Source organism: Limulus polyphemus, unplaced genomic scaffold, assembly GCF_000517525.1.
Source record: "Limulus polyphemus unplaced genomic scaffold, Limulus_polyphemus-2.1.2 Scaffold194, whole genome shotgun sequence".
Lineage (NCBI taxonomy): Eukaryota > Metazoa > Arthropoda > Merostomata > Xiphosura > Limulidae > Limulus > Limulus polyphemus.
This window is the reverse complement of record NW_013665804.1, coordinates 516,622-537,897: the sequence shown is the minus strand read 5'-3', so window position 1 is coordinate 537,897 and position 21,276 is coordinate 516,622. Positions and strand designations below refer to the sequence as shown.

Sequence of the window (21,276 nt, the reverse complement as noted above, 5' to 3'; positions counted from 1 at the left end):
CTTACACTGCTAAATTAGGGACGGCTAGCGCAGATAGCCCTCGTGTAGCTTTGCGCGAAATTAAAAACAAAACAAAAAAAACTTATTACCAAGTTCTTGGAAGCAAGCGATTGTACTAATAGTCCAAAAAAAAAAGAAAGTAAGCGAATAAACCAAACAACTACCGCCCGATCAGCCTGACTAGCTGTAGGAAAAATTCCTGAAAGAATAATAAGAATAGACTCTCAAATTACCTTGAAGCAACCTCAAAATTACCAGAAATCCAAAATGTATTTAGAAAATTTAGACAGACAACAGACCACTTGGTCAGTTTGACAGAAACAATTATAGGTAGTTTCAATAAAATCGAATGCACTGTCGCCTGCTTTCTCGATGTCGAGAAAGCTTTCGACAATGTGTGGCACGATGGTTCTGCATGCCAGAAATGGAACTACCGCGTGGGATTATTTTTTTGGAAAATAGAAATAGTAAAATAAATGTTAGGGGAACCATTTCTGAGTCGTTTACCCCAGATGAAGGTGTCCGTTAGTCTTATTCTATTCATTATGTATGTGAGCAATATGCCCTTAAAAGACCCAAACTTTGGGTTTGCATCACAATTCGCAGATGATGTTGTGGTCTGGAAAAGTTCCACCCACTCCATCCATAGCAGCGACAAGTCTTCAATCACCATTAAATAATATAGAAGAACACTGCCAAATTATCGTATGAAATAAATGTTCCAAAAAATCAATTACTTACTTTCACAAGACAAACAAAACATAAAAATGATCCACCAAAATTATATATGAATGAAACGCTTCTCCAGACCACAACCTCTGCAAAATATTTAGGTTTAACCTTCGACCCAAAGCTAACGTGGGTAAAATATACAAATAATATATTAACAAAAATTTGGAAACACACAAACTATGTAAGAAGTCTAACCGGCAAAAACCACGGAATATCACCAGACAATATTATAAAAATCTACAAAACATATATACGCCCTATAAATGAATATGAATGCCCCGCATGGATAAACATAGCAACCAAACACATGAATAAACTACAATCAATACAAAATTATCTAATTACTACAGCACAGAGTTAGTAATAATAACAATAACAACAAAGTAATCTATCAACAATATCACCTGTCAGATTGCTGATACAAATTTGATAATATTACAGTAACAGTAGAACACTCAATCAAAAATATTTCCTACCAGACTACTGACACAGAGTGGTAATAATAACAGTAAAATCAAAATAATCAATTAGCATAAATCTTGGAAGCTGATTCCACATAATATCAAATAATGACAGCAACGGTAGGACATTTGGTGAAAAATATTTTCTGTTATAAAAAGAAGTTAACTGCAGTTGTTATTTCTAGTTTTTTATGTAATTTCAAACCTTCTGGTTTTCCAATATTTTGGCAACTTTAGATGTTTAAATCGTAAAAATATTTTCTGCCAAAATATTTAAGCAGCATATTGATCACAGTAATAGCAAGTGTATGAAACTCAGACAACAATATCACCTACTAAACCATTTACACTGAATTGATAACAATAATAATAACAGTGTCAACAGAATACTCAGTCAACAATATTACTTACATGATTAATGACACAGAGTTAATAATGATAATCGTATCAGTAGGCTAGTCTGGCAACAATTTCACTAATAAACTACCGACCCAGAGTTGTTGATCATAAAAATAAGAGTAGTATAGTCAATCAACGTTATTGTCTACCAGACAACTTCTACGGAATTGGTAATAATAACAGTAACCGTTGGGAATTTAGAGAAAAGTATCACTAGTTGCTAGGCTACTGGCACATAATTAATACTAATAACAGTAATAGTAAGATACTTAGTCATTAGTATCATATATCAAACTATTGAAATACAGTTGGTAATAATATCAGCGAATGTATGAAACTTAGCTAACAATATTACCTCCAAGACTATTTACCAGAGTTGACAATGATATGATAGTGTGACATTATGAGCTACATAGTTGATAATAATAATAGTAAGATGTTGAGTCAATAATATGATAAACCCGTCTACTGATTCAATGTTAGTTTGAAATAACAGTGACAATATCAAGAATGTCATTCAACAGTCTACTGACCCAGAGGTTGTTGAATAGAACAGTAATAGTAGGATACAGTCATGAGACTACTGACACACAGTTGATAATAAACAAATTAAGCCTAGTGTTATTTTTTAAACATATATTATATTCATAAATATGATGAACTACAGATACTTCAACATAAAGTGAAAATGTATGTAAAATAATTCCACACCTTGTAAAACACCTAAGAAAATGATCAGATGCATCGTGGTTTGGGCTAAGAAACACAGACTGAGTGACAGGGCTAATAGCACCATTCCTGCGATCACAATACAACGGGCAGACACGAAGTGAATTAACAGTCCAGCGAATATTCCTGGAATAGATTAAAGTAAAATTGATATTCAATATTTATTGCACCTTATCGTACAAGTTTAAGCTGTGTATGGCTAAAATTGTACTTTAAAGATTACTTTAGGAACATTTATCTGAAATGTTGAATAAATTTAAGAATAACGACTAATAAAGAACGAATAACCAGAACATTGGTCTTATATTAATGAGTTATAATGTTATAACTGTGAATATCACAGGTTAAAATATTAAAATCTAACCATAAACTTTGACTTTTCCAAGATATGGTGTCTGATGAGTTGGATAAATGTCCTAGTTCGCCTCTGCTGAATTTATTCTTCCAACGGCCAGTTGTAATTTATGTGTTTACTACATGTCTACAAAAGAATATTAGTTCTCATATTGAGAAAACTTTCCGTTTTGGTTGAAGAATAAAGATTTATTTATGATACTTGTTTTAGTTATTTGTTGTCCACCCCTGACTTACAACACTAGAAACCGGGTTTCAATATCCATGATGGACAGAGCACAGATAGTCCATTATGTAGCTTTCTGCTTAACTTCCAACGAACAGTTATTAGTTAAATTAACTTCATTCTATTTGTTGTGTTGAATAAATTTGAATAAATCTTTTTCTGTAATGAAGAATCTGGTAGATCAACAAGATGACATTTTTGGGGCGTTCTACATATAATAAAAATTTCAAACAAATTAGATAACTTTTTTTTTTCCACTTGATAAAACTATTCCTCAATGTATTATCTAATTGGTTGACAAATATAAATTAATGGAAAAAATGTGAATGTGAAAGATAATAATTCCATCACAAACACTAAGTCAACCATTAATCCATAAATAAATCCGAGGATACAACAGAAATGTTAACAGTAATAAATAATGTGTATATTAGGTAGTATTTAGATGTCTATAAAATTAGGCCTTTAACCATGCAATATTTAAATGTTAAACATAGACCCTTCATCTTCATCACGTAGTGCCAAGATAATGTTAAAACTAAAATAATCATCAGGTAGTGTCTATCAAAAGCCGTTAAAACTAAACCATTTATCAGGTAGTGTGTAGATGTCGTTAAAGATAGGCCCATCATTACGTAGTATCTAAAAGTTGTTAAAATTAGATTCTTCGTCAAGCAGTGGCTAAATGTCGTTATAACTAGACTCTTTATTAGATAATATCTAAATGGCGTTGAAACTAAAGATTTATCAGGAAATGTTTAAATGTCGTTAAAAATAAAACCTTCATTAGATAATGTATAAATGTTGTTGAAACTAAAAATTTATCATGGAGTTTTTAAAGGTCGTTAAAACTAGACCCTTCATTAAATATCGTTGAGAGTAAACCATTCATATGTTAGTGTGAACATGTTAAAAGTTTAGCCCTATGTCAAGTAATAAATATCGTTAATTGTTTGTTTGGAATTAAGCATAAAGCTACACATTGGGCTATCTGTGCTCTGCCCACCACGGGTATCGAAACCTGGATTCTAGCGTTATTATAAGTCTGCAGACATACTGCTGTGCCACTGGGGGGCAAGTATCGTTAATAAAAACTAAAATCAAATTCATTTGGCAAGAATGTATCGGAATGAGTGAAATACAGCAATCATTAAATCGCCCGTAGATTAATAAACAGATTATTGAGGATTAAACAAATAGGATAATAACAAAATAAAAAATGTGCATGGGTAAAACTGTGCCTCAAAATAGATAGACATATACCTATCTATATAAATATAATAGTACTGTCTGTTGTCTGTCCGTGTAACTAGTTCGCAACGTGTCGATGGATCTTCACCAAAATTGGTATGGAGGTTCATCAGGTCCATGCAGGGGTACTTACAAATTTTCAGTTTTGCATTTTGCGGTTTTTATGGGCGTTTTTGCGGTTTTTTTACAATTACATATAAGGGAAGCAACTTTTCATGTCCTAAGATGACCTTTCATTAACCATGAATTTACATTACTTCCGTCTAGGGGACGGGTACTGCAGCTAGTAGTAAGTATAATGGTCGTATATCTGTTCCAAGTTAAGTTAGGGAAAAAAGTAAAAGATATGAAAATATGATTAAAACTAGTGAAAGATTTTGTTCCGGTGATCGTTTTAATTAATCAATTGAAAAAAAAACTTTTAAAATGACAAATCTATCAATTAATATTCATTAAAATGTATAGTAACAGAAAAATACAAGATATGAAAAAAAGGATAAATGTCTAGGATAAGTATGTTCAATATTGTGCCTTCACGTTCTGGAAAGAAGCATAATGAATTCCCTCTTCCGCTGGGAATGTGGTAAAACATACACAGACACTATACATACATTGTATATAGTGTAGCAATCTCATTTTCAGCGCATCCGTGATATTCTGTAAGTCAATTAAAACTCAAATCTTACCTGAAACAGTTAAGACTCAACAAAATTATGATATCATTCAAATCATGGCATTTAGTTAATACTTAGTCTTAGCTCCTGCATCACGATTTTGTTTTATTTTTGTGACAACTTTCTGTTTTACTCCAGTCATTCTAAGATTAGACTTCACACTAATTGCAACATAAGATATCTCAAATGATATCTTAGGAATATGTCCTCTATGATCTATCAAAAGTGTTAGTAAATCATGTTAGGGAGAACACTCAGAGAAATCGAAAATACAAAATGGGCGCCATTTGTAATACAAATAGAACGTAGATCTAAAGGTTTTTTATGACCATTTAGGCATGTAGAAATCGACTGAAAGCAAAATAAGATGGGAGTAGTGGATATCTGCAAACAAAGAAATGTCAGACTCATCATGCCCAATAAGATGCGGTTCTCTTGTTTTCATTGTACAGACAGCAGTAGAGCCAACAACGATAATTAACACTGTAGGAGGTGACGTAAACAATGATACAAATCTACTGATCCTACTCTGCTACCACACAAGTGTGAAGTCACAAAGAAAATTTACACAAAAACATCATGTGTGGAACATGAAGGCGGTAAAGGAGCGGTTAGACCTAGGGATATGCACAAACATCCTCTTTGTGCAGGCTATTATGGGGTGTGAAACTACCTTGAACCTCTACAGAATCGAAATAGGAGCTTTCCTCAAACTTTCAGCAGCAGCAATAATTGCCATGAATAGGAAAAAGTGTTTTACAAAATGTCTGTTTCTAAAGAGGATATTGTTACAGTTGGAGAAAAAACCCTGGTTTGCCTGTACAATGGCAATCATGACGAAGGACTTAATGTTCTGCGATACAAGCTATTTCACAAAAAGGTTGCCATCAAGTGTTCATATGTTCGGCCAACGAACCTTTCTCCTACGTCACTTGCAGCCCAGAGCCACAACCTACGTGTGTGCTACCAGATTCAACAGAGGGAGAGATGTGGGGGAAACATGCTACCAGAAGAATGGGGATGGAGAGTTTGTGAATTTCCCCTGTGATGACAGACTTTGAACCAGCATCTGAGAAATTCCTACTTGTGATTAAATGAAACTGTCACTGGTCAGGACGTAACAACTCAGCACAGCTTGCTGAGTTGATAAAGAATTGTGAATTGTAGTTAAGCATGTCGCAATAGTCACACTGCGAGGAACTTGGGACCGTGATTATTTAATTGTAGGTATTGTGTTTTACTTGTATCAGATTTCTGTCTGCCAAAACTTGGATAAAAATCGTTTGAATTATGGTCACTATCATTTTTACTTATGTTGAAGAGTCACGCACAGGGAAATGATCTTGTTCTTCCAAGAATATTGCATGCGACGTATTTACCCTCCATTTGATTTGTTAAACAACAACAACAAACAAAAAATGCGTTTAATGGATGCGAAGTTAGGACTATTTGTGTCATATATGGTGGCCATTTTGTTTTTGCCAATTTCAGAATTTCCCTCCAATACGATTCATTAAGACGTTGGTATGTTTCTAGATGAAAAACAATTGTGATATATTCTGGTGCAATCTACCTATTGCTTTACCTTGTCATCGAATCTATTCGAAAAATAGTTCCGAATCAGTTTGGGTATTTATAAACCATTATTTAAGATTACTGTCTTATAATCATACATAGAATAAGGTATTTTGCATTATGTATTATAAGTTCTTCATTATTCGCAAAACATGGTATAAATGGGGCAAAATTTTAAGGAACAAATAATAAGGCAATGGGTTAATGGCAGATTTGGCATTATTTTTTCCCAGTATCAATGAACTATTAAGTTTCAAATTCTCGTAACGTTAGTCTCAGCTTCCCCTGCACGTTTTTTATTGTTGTTTTTTATGGTAAGTTTCTGTTAAGTCTCATATAATCGAAACTTTAATCTCAACTCCTGTTTCACGAGTTTTCTTTATTTTATGGTAAATTATTGTTAAGTCTTAGCTCGTCGTAATGCTAGTTGTTTGAAGTTAAGCACAAAGCTACACAATAGACTGTCTCTATTCTGCCCACCACGGGTATCAAAACCCGGTTTCTAGCGTTGTAAGTCCGCATGCATACCGCTATGTCACTCGTCGTAACGTTTCTCTCATCTTGTACTTCATATGTTTTCTTTTTCTGTGTCAAGCTTCTGTTAAACCTCAAGTAACTAATCCCCAACAAAACGTAACCCAATAACAATCTTAAGCGAATCGCGTTTTTTAACAAAATAGACTAAGTTCGTCACTATTAATTTTTGCAACGAAATTATCTATAAGTTTTATATTCATTAAATGAGTATAGAATAAACATTTTGTACAGTTTTATCAAATCACAAGTAAAACTTTTTAAAGAAGAAAGAACTTCTAAGACCAGGGTAAGAAACAAATTATCTATGTTTACTAATGAATCTCACCTTAAATCAATTTAAATCTCAAATGACTAATATATACAGTAAATGCAACAGAAGATGATATCTTTACCTGTACTCTTCTTGTTTCCCTTACTAAGTCATTAAGGCTTGCTTAAAACAAGGACAAAAGGATTTAATTCGTTCACAAAGTAGTATTTATTTTGTACTTATTTTAAGTATTTGTGGAATATTATGTAGTGTATAGCAAAATGCATCATATTAAAACATATGCACAGTTTGTTTTCAGCCATATTCCTTTTGAGAAATCTATTTTGTTAACCAAATTTACACTTTGGTAAGTTGGCTTTTTCGACAAGCATTACATTTGTTTATTAACATAAATTCTAGGAAACCAGTTTAATAAATTTATCACTTGAAATGTTGATGTCCATGTCAAAACTGAATGCAAATCCTTAGGTTTGTAATGGACTGAAGTAGTCGATACATCACTGGGAATGCTGATATTTATGTCAAAACTGAATGCAAATCCTTAGGTTTGTAATGGACTGAAGTAGTCAGTCTGTGATTAGGAATACTAATGCTATGTCTTGAAAGGAAAGATCTGTAGTAACGACATGATATCTGAAATTTAAGGAGGTGAGAATCGTTGAGAAAGCTATAAAACTGTCAATTTTCGATTGGTTCTCAATAAATACGGTAAAAATTTTATCACTGTATTAATCGTACAAACTAGAATTGTTCACTTGAAATAAATCTAAAACCAGTAGCATAGGAAGGGTACATTTTAGTCTCGTGGCAACGCCACAAGTTTGCTTATACTGTACAGCTCCAATAAATAAAACGACGTGTTTAGGTTGAGTTTCAAAGTGAATATCATTAGTGCTTCGATTATTTTTATACAGCTAATAAACTATTTGTGGAGGATATTTATTTGTTTTTTTAAACACGGATATTATAAAAGAGAACAATTGAAATCTGCCACTTCAATGGTACGATTTAATTTATCTGGATTGTTTATTTATTGGTTTTTAGTAACCCTTTATTATGAAGACTAAACCTTAACGTTACTGGAATGGTTTTGTAACAGAACATTTTCTTACTTACCCACCAGGTTCGAGATGGATCCACACAGACTGAGAGGCCAGGAAGCTTGCGCTCTTGTTGTATGAAACGTTATTATTATCTCAAGATATAATATCCCGTACGATCTGAATATCCCGAATAAGAAAAACGCGATCATGGAACAAGAAACAGCAACAACCCAGGCACGATCTTTATTAGACGCGAGAACTGGCATGTTTTTTTCCTCGGGAAGGACATCTGCCATGTTGTCTAAAGCAAGTATGTGCCTGCACTTGCTGAAAAAGTGGTATAACTACACATGTGACACATCTAGACGAATAACTTATTAAAATATTAACTTGTGCTTTTAGATATGTAGAGCTGATGAAAATACTAATTATGGAAAGTTATAAAGAATCATAGTCTGTATGGCCAATTTAATACATGCAATATAATTGTTACATATAATGCAAAGCTTTCTTTAAAAACTTGTAGAAACGCCCTCTATAAAATAAAATCCGTGTCACGTGACGATGTATATCAAACCAAAATGACATTTTTGGTTTACTGTGTTTTGTTATCATTTTTATACGTAACTTTAACGTCACCTACGAAGCCTTATAAACATTCCACATGGCATAAAATATATTTAATAATTTCTGTGTAAATAGTAGTTTAAATTTCTAATATGACCAATCATAACAGTCGATCAAGAACTTGGATATTGTTTATTACGAATAAAATGAGATTAAGGGTTCCTGATTTTATATTTACACAAAGTATATTCATTCCGAGGAATTAATCCTTTTTAATGTTAACTTAACAATACTTATAACGCCTGTGGGTTTGATAAAATATCTGATTTTTGGTGTTATATTAGCACCATCTGTAATAACAGAAAATCTCAAAAGGTGTGTGAGTTTTATTGTTACATTAGCATCGCCGATTAGATAAAACATAACGACTAGTTGGAGTTCGATGTTATGTAAAGGTTGACAAAACACCTGATATACTGTAACGGTTAGAGCAAGCCGAGGAAGAAATGGGCTTTATGTACATGTACATGTTTGCTATACAAGCAAACTCTCTCTCATTTTTATAGCAATAAACTCTAGGCTTTTGAAGATTTTTTTTCACAAAATTTTCTGTGAATCTGCGCATAAACATTCCTAATTTTGAACTGATATAATAGAGTGAAGGCAGCTTGTTAACAGTATCTGGCACTAACTTTTTTAGCCATCCTTGTCTAACTGAGTAGTGGGATTTGACCGCCACTCTTACAGTGCATCCACAGTCCCAAAGTGCGGAACGTAGTTTTTGCGGTAGCGAGACGCGAACCATGAATCCTCGAAATTCACAGTACGAGCATATTAACTACTAGCCCACTTCCAGCCTATTTAATAAGCTCAACGAAGTTTATGTCACAACCTATAACAAAAAATCTTATTATTCTGCAACAAAGTGAAAATTCAGTTTAAAGTTCATTTAGACATCGACTCTTAAGTTTCACGAAATTTAATCATGAGTTCTCGTGCTTCCCAAACCCATACTCACTAAACCTTGTTCACCATTCTCCTTGATAATATGAAAAGTATTGTAGCATATTAGTGCAAGGAAACCGGTTTATCCAACCGATCATAATTAACGTTATAAAAAGTTTTCCCAGAACTTCTTGAATACTAATTCCTTACAAAGTAGTTCCTAGTAAAAGCATATATAATAATATTACAAGAAAAAAAAACACCCTTGAATCTAATGTCCTAGTTCTTTATCGATATTTTATCTATATATAACACAACTTAACTACTAAACCTTTACATAGATTTTGTTTATTAGAGAAGAAAAAAAATTGCTTAGTACTTACGTCTGAATGGGTTGAACTACATGCACCTCAAACCGATCTGAACACTTGGTGTTCTGTTTACATTTTTAATACTTACCACATGTTGGTCAGTGAACAACGTCCTTTTTCTATTATTTCTTTATGCATTTGTCATTAATTTATGCGTTTGGAACGATTGGAAATAAAAGATCTTCTTTAGTACCAGTCACCATGATTTGCAACAGAAATTAAAAACTAGAGACACATCAAAATAATATTCTTTAGCCCCAAAAAAGAAACATTCATATATAAAAAAGCCAAAACAAAAGAATCATAAACAATTTCAAACAAATATTACAACATATTCTACAAACCGCAAACAGTGATTTGTTTCATTTTAACATGTTCGCAAATCGCAGAATAGAAAATGATATAAATCATATAACTGATTTGTAGTTTATATGTTGTTAAACATAAAGCTACACCGTGGGCATCGAAACCCCTTTTTTTGCGTAATAAGCCCTCAGACTTACAGCTGAACCACTGAGAAGCAATTTGTAATTTCACAAAACATTCACTATTTTCAATAAAGCCCACCTTTGATGAGTTATACTAAGAAGTCAAAAAGTGGAAGATGTGTGTGCGTGTGTTTTCATATAGCAAGGCCACATCGGGCTATCTGCTGTGTCCACCGAGGGGAATCTAACCCCTGATTTCAGCGTTGTAAATCCGAAAACTTATCGCTGTCCCACCTGGGGACAAAAGTGGAAGAATATAAAAGAAAACCTGCTACAAGTTATAATCTAACAAACAGGGATTAGAGGTTTCTTCTCCAAAGATTTACTGATGTGAAAAAAAAAGTTAAAAATCGATAAACAAATACTACAAATTACGGAGGTAACAAGAAACATTTGATATATTTCTAAAAATGTTCAGAAATTTAAATTTAGATTTCGAGTAACGCAGGATATGCATTACAACTAAATAAATATAATATTTTTATAAACGTCTTAGCCTGTTTGAATATAATACGGCTTGCTGATGCACTTTATAGAGAGGTATGAAAATACTCGAACGAGTTAGTGCCTATACATAGTTTCGAGTTACCTAGGTTCATATTTATTGTTAGGATTTCTAATTACCTTGCCTTGTTCCGATATTACGTAACAGACAATTTCAGTCGCACCATACAGAGTAGAAGCACTGTAATGTTAAATAGAGATCAGTTAATTATATCTATAAAATTCGTAGAATTATGAATGTAAATATGGTGTATATGTGTGTGTGTGTGTGTGTCTATTTAGTTATACTGGAGAGTGAATTAGATTGAGTTTAATATAGATTTCTTGTTTGAGTTGACACTAAGTTATAGAGAAGACGTCTTTGAAGAGGCCCAAAAATAAAAGAGTCTGTACCGTTTGTTTGAATTGTTACTTTATTATATAATATACGTCTCTGAAGAATGCCCAAAAATAAAAGAGTCTGTACCGTTTGTTTGAATTGTTACTTTATTATATAATATACGTCTCTGAAGAATGTCCAAAAATAAAAGAGTCTGTACCGTCTGAGTCGTCACTACGTTATGCGGTGCACTGTAGTCATCTCTGGACAAGTCGAAAAGGCAAAGTGTTTGTTTGTTGTTAAGCACAAAGCTACACAATGGGCTACTTGTGCTGTACCCACCACAGGTATCTAAACCCGGTTTGTAACGTTTCAAGCCTTCGGATTTACCGCTGAGCCACTTGTGGGGCAAGGCCAAATGTGAGGAATAAAACTGTAATTTATCTGGAGTTTATATTCTTCTTCTTTTGAAATGGGTGAGCCTAAAAGTTGATTGTCTCTCTCGAGTGAACCACTTGCTCTCCATACCTCACACCAATGGATGTTTCAATTGAGGGTATTATTAGATAATGATTGTGTGGACAAACGCCACGGAATCCGGACGATCTGAAAACGCTCATTCAGAAGGGAATTTCTTAGGCTGGACACAGACCTCTGACCCGAAACGTGTCATTTCAGACCTATTGATGTCAAAAGCGTAATGCTGTTTCGGGAGAGGGATTTTAAGACCTGGTTTGAAATGACAACTCATAATATGATTTCAAAGCGATAAACGTGTCTATAAGGAGGTATCATACAGATAAATCAGTATCATTATTGAGATAACCGACTTTTGGACCTCTCTTTATATAAATGGCTTTTGAGTGTCAAGCTTGCACTTAAGGTTTCATCAAACTTCATCATTTGATGTGTATTTATTCTGACACTCTGGGCTGAAACACCATTCCGAGACTCACTGGTACTGAAAAGCAATAATCAAAGCACACGTTGATTCGTGTACCCTTGACAACAGGACTATGAATGATATTGTCGAGAAACATGTTATTGGTTGGTGTTTGAAGCTGACAAAATGTTTATTCAATGTATCCTTTTTCTAGTTTTCACATATTTTCAATGGAAACAAAATGTGAAGTTATAAAAGCCTAATAAGCAACAAGGTAGACATATACGGTCTAATAGTTACATTGTGTGGTTCAGCCCATGTAATGGGCTTCAAAACACGTTTGTTATAGAAATATATCTTCATGTTTGTGGAAAATCACTCGACAGGGGGCGTGCTCCTGTCCTTGTATTGTGGAGTACGTCTACCCATCACCTTTTTTTCTCCAGCTTAGGAATGTATAATACAAACCGAGCGGGAATTCTCTGTTTCCCATAACATCTGTATAAAATATCGGGAAGTACAAAGTTTCTATAAACATCACTAGACGCTCATTAATTTTCAGCACCAGAGCGAACAATACAACAAACATACCTACACCTGTTAAAACTTATTATTGCGACAAAGCTTCATGAATATGTTCATGCCCTTCAGTGCATACAAAACAGAGACTAACATTCTTTGAAAATCCCAGTGCATTCAAACGAAGATGATTAACATGAACTATTGTTTAACCTGAAAATGTTAAATAATTAATGAGTGATATCTAGACATGGTGAATAATACCAGGCCTATCACAGTAATATAAGGATTTGTGCTAAAGCTTTCACGATCACATTAACAGTTTTACAAGAGTTAGCTCTGTATCTTCATATCAGAATGATTACAGGGCTTAAACAATTGTGCGATAATTATTACACTGCTATAAACAGTTGTGCCAAAGATTTCATGATTACATAAACAGTTTCCCAAGAGCTAGCTCTGTATTTATTTACCAGAGTTATGACAGTCGTATAAACAGTTGTTTTATAATTATTACATGTCAATATCAAACACTTGTTAAAATATCAAATAAGAGACATTGGAAAGTTTTGTTTTCTTAAGAAATAATATATCGTTTTTATTTTTGTTTATAGTGATTAAAACTCTACGTGCGTATTGAATCAGCTAGCAATTAACAGGATGTGTTTATCTTTGTTTAAAGTGATTAAAAATCTACGTGCGTAGTGAATCAATTAGCAATTAACAATTTGTGTTTATGTTTAGCAATTTGTGTTTATTTTTGTTTAATGCGATTAAGAACCTACGTACGTAGTGACTCAGCTAGCAATTAACAGGATGTGTTTATCTTTGATTAAAGTGATTAAAAATCTACGTGCGTAGTGAATCAATTAGCAATTAACAATCTGTGTTTATTTTTAGCAATTTGTGTTTATTTTTGTTTAATGCGATTAAGAACCTACGTACGCAGTGAATCAGCTAGCAATTAACATCATATGTTTATCTTTGATTAAAGTGATTAAAAATCTACGTGCGTAGTGAATCAATTAGCAATTAACAATCTGTGTTTATCTTTAGAAATTTGTGTTTATTTTTGTTTAATGCGATTAAGAACCTACGTACGTAGTGAATCAGCTAGCAATTAATATTCAGTGTTTATCTTTGTTTGAAGTGGTTAAGGTTTAACATACATAGTGAATAAGCTAGCAATTAGCATTCTGTGTTGAAAATGAAAATTCTGTTTAGAGAAATATTGAATATCTGACCTTTTGAGGCGTCATACCTCCGCATGCCAGACGATGGTGTACGTGTCTGTGATTCATATATCTTGTTTCATTATTCATAGACTTAATATATACAAATGTACTGTACACTACGCAGTGGTGTGTCTGTAAAACGTGAAATTCGAAACATCAAAGCCATGTTTTCTAACATTAAATCTAGAAAAGTTCTAAAACCATTAGTGTTAATTGTGTTTACACCGTGTATGTATTACATACAGCTTTGTATTTGCTGGAGACGATACCTTAATTCCTACAGATTAAGATTTAGTTTTGTTCACTTTTTAATCCATGGATAAGCTCACATTTAAGTTTAATTTCGGCATAAGTTCTCTACTTGTCAGCAAATGAATTATTAATATCAATTATAAATAACTATTGTGTGATCAGATGAAGTGTTGATGTTTGAAGCTTGAGGCCTACATTTTGATAGTGCGAGATAAGAGCTGAAGTGTTGATCTTTTAAGGTCGAAGTGCACATGTTGATAGTGTGAAATCAGAGCTAAGGTGCTGAAATTTTAAAGTTGAGGCTCACGTGTTGATAGTGGGAAATAAGACATGAGTTGTTGAAATTTTAAAGTTGAGGCTCACAAGTTGTTAGTTAAGATCAGAGCTGAAGTGTTGAAATTTTAAAGTTGAGATTTACATCTTAATGGTATAAGATCAGCAAAAAAAAATGCATTTATGAAGTCGTCAATAAAAACAATTTATGAGTAAATTCTTATGTGTCAGTTTTTTATCATATCAACACACTTTCATCCGAGGGGTTAATAACGTTTCCATTGAACAGTGTTGTGATTCATGTCAGCTCTACCTTACATTATCAAAATTTAAGCCCTGGCCTGACAAGATTAACATGTAAACTCCAAAGAACTTGTAAACACGATCATTAAGGAAACTTTGTATGACCTTACATAATCAACTCTTGAACCTACCAACCACCTTTAATGATCAGCTTGTGAGCTATGATCTAACACTATCAAGTCGTGAACCTCAACCTTACAAGATCAATACTTCAGCTTTAATTTCATACCGTCAACATCTGAGCCTCAACCTTAATATTTCAACACTTCAGATCTGCTCTCACACTATCAACATGTGAGCGTCAGCCTGAAAATTTCGACGCTTCAACGTTTTTTTACAATTATAAGCCTGATTTTTTCTCTTTATAACTGTTCACATCAACAACAAAAACTTGTCCCTGAAGATAACCGTTTCAGTTTAACGAAAGGTCCTCTTATGATTGATTTTATACAGATATTAGAGCACATAATAATTTGTCATTTTCAGATCGCAAGTGTGTTGAGATATTCAACTCAGCCAACATGTCAACAATGAGACATTTTTTACTAAAACATAGCTTGAAAACTGTTAACAGGAACAAGGCTATTCATAGATACAAATCGCTGGACAGAAATAAAGTTATTGGGTTGTGCATAAAATCTCGAGAAAACTTGAATGTATTACAAGTGAATTCTCAGGTGTTTTGAATTGCAGATAAAGTTAAACAGTACTTTACGCAATTATATATATTGCCCATGATGTCATCTAGGGATGTACTGGTTCGTGTATAAGCTTTGCAAAGACTCCAAGTCATACTAAACAGTTGCATGGTTTCAGACTAGATCTACTTAAAGTCTCAGAATTCAAGGCACTAAAATGTTATACCACATATTGGTTCTAGTCTCTACCTTTAGTGCAAGCGCTTGATTGAACCTGAAGAGCAATCCTAAAAGCGCTAAGATAAATTTGAGTTTGCATTCTGATGTTATAAAAGCTATATTTTAGTTGATTACTTGAGTGACAATATAATAAATTACATTTTACAGAAGAGATCCGGTTACAACACAGCTACTTCAGCCTATACAGAAACCTTAGTAAGATTTTGTAAGGCTGGTTCAACCGTAAACACAACATAGCTATGGTTGCATTAATGATGTCATTAAGGCTTTCGGTTGTTACCAAGGTCAATAAATGGCGTTGAGTTGCCTAGCAACACCTCCGGTATAGTTGGTACCACTGTGGTTATACCTGGAGTTAGTTCAGCCCAATTAGGAAAAGTGTGCAAGTTGAAGAGAGTTACACCGAGCGTGTTGATCATCATCAAGTCAACTCCACACATGATGATGTTGAGGAAGATGCCGGGCTTAACCTGAAGTGACAGACATGTTAATTCAATGAAAGGTTAGAGTAACTGATATAAACGGAAGAAGATTATTTTTTAAATATGTAAACGTAAATAACGTCTTATCTATACAGAGAAATCACGCATATCTGATAAGGAACACGAGATTAAGTCTGAAAAGTAATTTCTTCAGTATTGATAACAAAACTAAAACATACTAAACATATTATGTCACAAAATAAAGATCAAATCATAAGAATGCAAATAAAAGATAGCAGTCAAATATATAAATAACAAGTAAATATTTCAGAAGTTGCACATTAAATTCTTAGTAAATACAAATGTTTTCGTCAGAAGACAACAAAACAAAGCAATAATTAACAACTCGTGTTAAAAGTTTGATGAGAATGCTACATAAAATGATTTGAAAAGCTACGTACCATATCTATTGTTTTCATACCAGCACTGTCGAACACGATAGCATTTGGAGGATTTGCCACCGGCAACATGAAAGCAAACGAACAAGCGATGGTGACGGGAATCATGAGGAACAGCGGGTTTACTCGGATCTCTGAAGCCTAGAATAAGAGAAAAGTTACAGCAAGTTTGAGAAAGTCAACTATCAAGAAATTAGAGTCTTCATCAGTATATTCTTCAACACAAACAACCTAGGATTGTCCATAACATGTTTGAATTCACAATGAACCAATCATAACGGTGTTTTTATTCAATAAATTTTCCATTCGCTATATTTATTCGTTTTTTTATGTCATGGGATGATAATAATGTAGCCAAACATCTTATGATTTAGACCAGACTCGAATTCGTCGTCAGGTGGCGGGTGTGGTGCATTGAATTGGAGCTAATATTTAAATAAGACGGGAACTATGAAGAAAGTTTGAGAGTTAAAAAAGAAGGAAAATTACATGAGAAACAAATAATCTCAAGGGATGATAGTTTCTTTGCAATTATAAACCTGTGATTTGGGCTGGGCCGATGTTTTGAATTCGCGCAAAGCTACACGAGGGCTATCTGCGCTAGCCGTCCCTAATTTAGCAGTGTAAGACTAGAGGGAAGTCATCACCACCCACCGCCAACTCTTGGTCCAACGAATAGTTGGATTGACCGTCACATTATAACGCCCCCACGGCTGAAAGGGCGAGCATGTTTGGTGTGACAGGGATTCGAACCCGCGACCCTCAGATCGTGAGTCGAGCGCCTTATACACCTGGCCATGACTTAGATAAGACAATGTTAGTAATATAGATAATACATTACAGACAAGACTGTCAAACTTTGTAACAAACCGTTGGTAAAACCTTTATATATGGATACGTATCGTATCGACTACTGTGATGAGATACGCATTCCTAAGTAACACCTAATTTAATGTTATAGCTATTGTAATTAGAATAAGATTGACACATTTTTATAATTCATTGTACTAGTAAGATATTCTCGAATATACTTATAAAAATAATTTTAATATTACTTATCTCATATTACCTATCTCAAACCTAACTTTTCAATATTACTTATCTCATATTACCTATCTCAAACCTAACTTTTCAATATTACTTATCTCATATTACCTATCTCAAACCTAACTTTTCAATATTACTTATCTCATATTACCTATCTCAAACCTAACTTTTCAATATTACTTATCTCATATTACCTATCTCAAACCTAACTTTTCAATATTACTTATTTCATTTTACATATCTCAGATTTAATTGTACAGTAACATTTTTAAAATAATATCTAGACCTGGCATGGCCTGCTAGTTAGGGCGCTCGATTTGCAATTTGAGGGTCGCGAGTTCAAATCCCTGTCACACCAATCATGCTCGCCCTTTCAGACGTGGGAACATTATAAAGTGACGATCAATCCCATTATTTGTTGGTAAAAGAGTAACCCGAGAGCTGCCTTCCCTCTAGTGTATAACTATTAAATTAGGACCGGCGATCGCCAAGAAGTGAACCAGAACAACAGAAAAGCGGTTTAACCCTGCAATGCCGCAGGTAAAGAATAGAGCCAGAACAACAGAAAGGCAGAGTTTAAACTTACAATGCAGCAGGTAAATTAAAGAACCAGAACAATAGAAAGCCAGAGTTTAAACATGCGATGCCGCAGGTCAAAAAGATAACCAGAACAGTAGAAAGGCAGAGTTTAAATATCTGGGTGGTATTAGACGAATGATGAGCGTAAATTGATACGACCTCGTATGTAAGCCCCTTTATTTGCAGCTTACAAATATAAAATATAAAAATGTTTATTGTCCCACGTATTTATATAACGAACTGAGTAAATATAGTCTATCTTTCATATTATTTTATTAAACAATAATGACCGAATTAACAATAGTCCTGTATGATAAAATGAGCTTGCACAATGCTGTTTCTTCAAGAGTAGCTGATAATTAGTGGAATGGTTGGTGGTTCTGTAAAACATTTCTACCAAAAATGTAGTTTTCGAGAATAGTTTTTCATTTCAAGTTGCCCCCCCCCCCAGTGGTACAGCGGTATGTCTGCGGACTTACAATGCTAGAAACCGATACTCGTGGTGGGCAGAGCACAGATAGCCCATTGTGTAGCTTTGTGCATAAATTAAACAAACAAACAAACATTTTAAGTTTGAAAGAGTCAACATTCTGGGTTACAAATTTGGAAGAAATTCTTGATCATGGTTGTTTATTTTTATGTTCACTGGTAAAATCAAAATTAGCCTGGTGGTTAGGGCACTCGACCCCGAACATGTTCGTTCATTCAGCCGTGAGAGTGTTATAAGGTGAAAATTAATTACACTATTCGTTGGCAAAAAGTAGCCCAAGAGTTGGCGGTGGGTGGCGATGATAGCTGCCTTCCCTCTAGTTTTTCACTGGTAAATTATGGACGGCTATCGCAGGTAGCCTTCGTGTAGCTTTGCGCGAAATTTAAAACAAACAAATAAAACAATAATGAACCTTTCATTATTATGAACTACTCTATCTTGTTAACACGTGATACATCCTAGAAAATAAGGCGTGCAGATATATACAACTATAGCTTAGCCTTTAACACGTAATACATCCTACAACATAAGGCGTGCGCCCCCCAGTGGCACAGTGGTATGTCTGCGGACTTACAACACCAGAATTCTGGTTTCGATACCCGTGGTGGGCAGAGCACAGATAGCCCATTGTGTAGCTTTGTGCTTGATTACAAACAAACAAACATAAGGCGTGCATAAATATACAACTATAGCTTAGCACGTTAACACGTAACATATCCTACAACATAAAGCGTGTAGATATATAGATGTATAGCTTAGCTCATTAACACGTAACATACACTACAAAAGAAGTCTAAGATGTTGCTATACACCTGAACCTAGCAACTAGCAACAAACTGATAAATTTATGTCTTAATTTTGTCAAAGCAAAAATGTAAGAAACTAAAATCTACGAGATGATGAAGATGTGTTACTTAAATGTCACATAATTATGTTTATTTACGGCAATGTTGAAATAAACATATTAAACTTATATTTACCAGTTGTCCCACAACAGGAAGTATGACTGTAGAAGTGGACATATTACTGACTACCTCAGTTATAGACGCAGTCATTAGACATAATACGATAATGATGACCTCTGGCGACAAAAAACTAAGATGAACGAGCTGATGACCAACCCAATCTGAAAGCCCGGATTTCTGATGAATAAATAACACATTGGAAATGTGGTGTGAGATGGAATCTTTGAATATTTTTTCTTGTAATAGTAAACAAATAAAACCTAGACTTAGTTAAAATATATTATTAAACTTTCTAAAAATATTTCCCAAATTTCACACATTTTTGGCAATATCACTCATGAAAACTTGAACATTGGTTTCTGTCGCACAGGATAATATTATTTAATATTAAGCTATATAAATAAACAAAATACAGACACTGTTACGAAAGGCAAAAAGTTTATGTAATCAACAATCATAGCCTTTTCAAACAATTTTAACCCATTGCATGTATATTTAGTTTTATCCGCTACCACAAATATGCGTCATTCTACCGTTATTTAACAGAGCATGTAGAATTTTGAAACATCTGTAAAGAAAAAGAAATGTAACTTAGCATATAACATATCAGTTCAATGTACACAATCTACTACGAAATAAAACTGGTACCTTAGCACCTTCTGAAAGAGCGAAACCGCCACCCAATAGCAGCAAAATGCCCCAAGCAATTTTGTTTTGGGCCACACGCCAATCTAGTAGTGGAGGACAGCGACCTATACGCCGCGGGTCGGAAGGAATAAGAAACAGAAGAAAAGATATGCCGATCGCTGGCGTAGCATCCCTGATTTTCCTGTAAAAAATATTTGCCATCCATTTTTAACTTGAAGCTTATGAAAGAAACAAAAAATAAGGTTTAGCACACGTCATTTCCTAAATAATAGCCAGCTATAATTATAATATAAATAAGCACACAAAGTAAAGATCTCTAAAGTAGAGGGTCCTAAGTTTAAGAGTGTATACATAGTACGAAACTTTCTTCTTACATATAAATAGCATTTATTTGAGATTAAATTTTAAGATTTGTATTTTTCTTTTAAAAATGTCTTTATGATCGTTCATACACGCCTGTATTCAAAGCGTCTGCCCAGCCAGGGATGAACTGAGGATCTCTGAAGAGCCATAGAAGAACCAAGATAATGAACAACACCAGGACTCCACCTTCGTGAAACCTACAGGAAATAGAGGAATAAGCTTTAATGTTAATATTCCAGCGAGTACTGTTAGATTTGTATGTTGTTAAAATGGGGTGGGGGAATCCAACAGTTTTAATACATTCTATGACCGTTCTTGCGCACAGATTTCATAAAATAAGTAAGAACTTCAACTTGCACAATAATTTATTGTATAAAATTAAAAGTAAAATATACCATTAACAACTCTACGTGTTTCGGTAGAAAAAAATTCCATCATCTTCAGAAGACTGGAAGAAACACAAGAAATTTCATTTTTTTACAAGCAAGCGCCTCCAAGTGGCACAGCGGTATATC

At 33.9% G+C, this 21,276-nt stretch overlaps 1 protein-coding gene and 1 pseudogene across 1 annotated transcript in view; both read right to left on the bottom strand.

The window, feature by feature from the left end:
* LOC106478260 overlaps nucleotides 1-8,707 on the bottom strand; it is a 15,727-nt pseudogene extending 7,020 nt beyond the window's left edge.
* A 6,533-nt stretch (nucleotides 8,708-15,240) lies between these two features.
* The window catches only part of LOC106478259 (solute carrier family 13 member 5-like), a 20,508-nt gene continuing 14,472 nt past the window's right edge, over nucleotides 15,241-21,276 (bottom strand). Inside the window, exons 9-13 of the mRNA XM_013938791.2 lie at nucleotides 20,851-20,958; nucleotides 20,399-20,579; nucleotides 19,766-19,927; nucleotides 16,673-16,810; nucleotides 15,241-16,259 (exon numbers count right to left, since the gene is read on the bottom strand). Of these exons, the coding sequence (XP_013794245.1) occupies nucleotides 16,050-16,259; nucleotides 16,673-16,810; nucleotides 19,766-19,927; nucleotides 20,399-20,579; nucleotides 20,851-20,958 (799 nt within the window). The 3' untranslated portion in view covers nucleotides 15,241-16,049. The remainder of the gene's footprint in view (nucleotides 16,260-16,672; nucleotides 16,811-19,765; nucleotides 19,928-20,398; nucleotides 20,580-20,850; nucleotides 20,959-21,276) is intronic.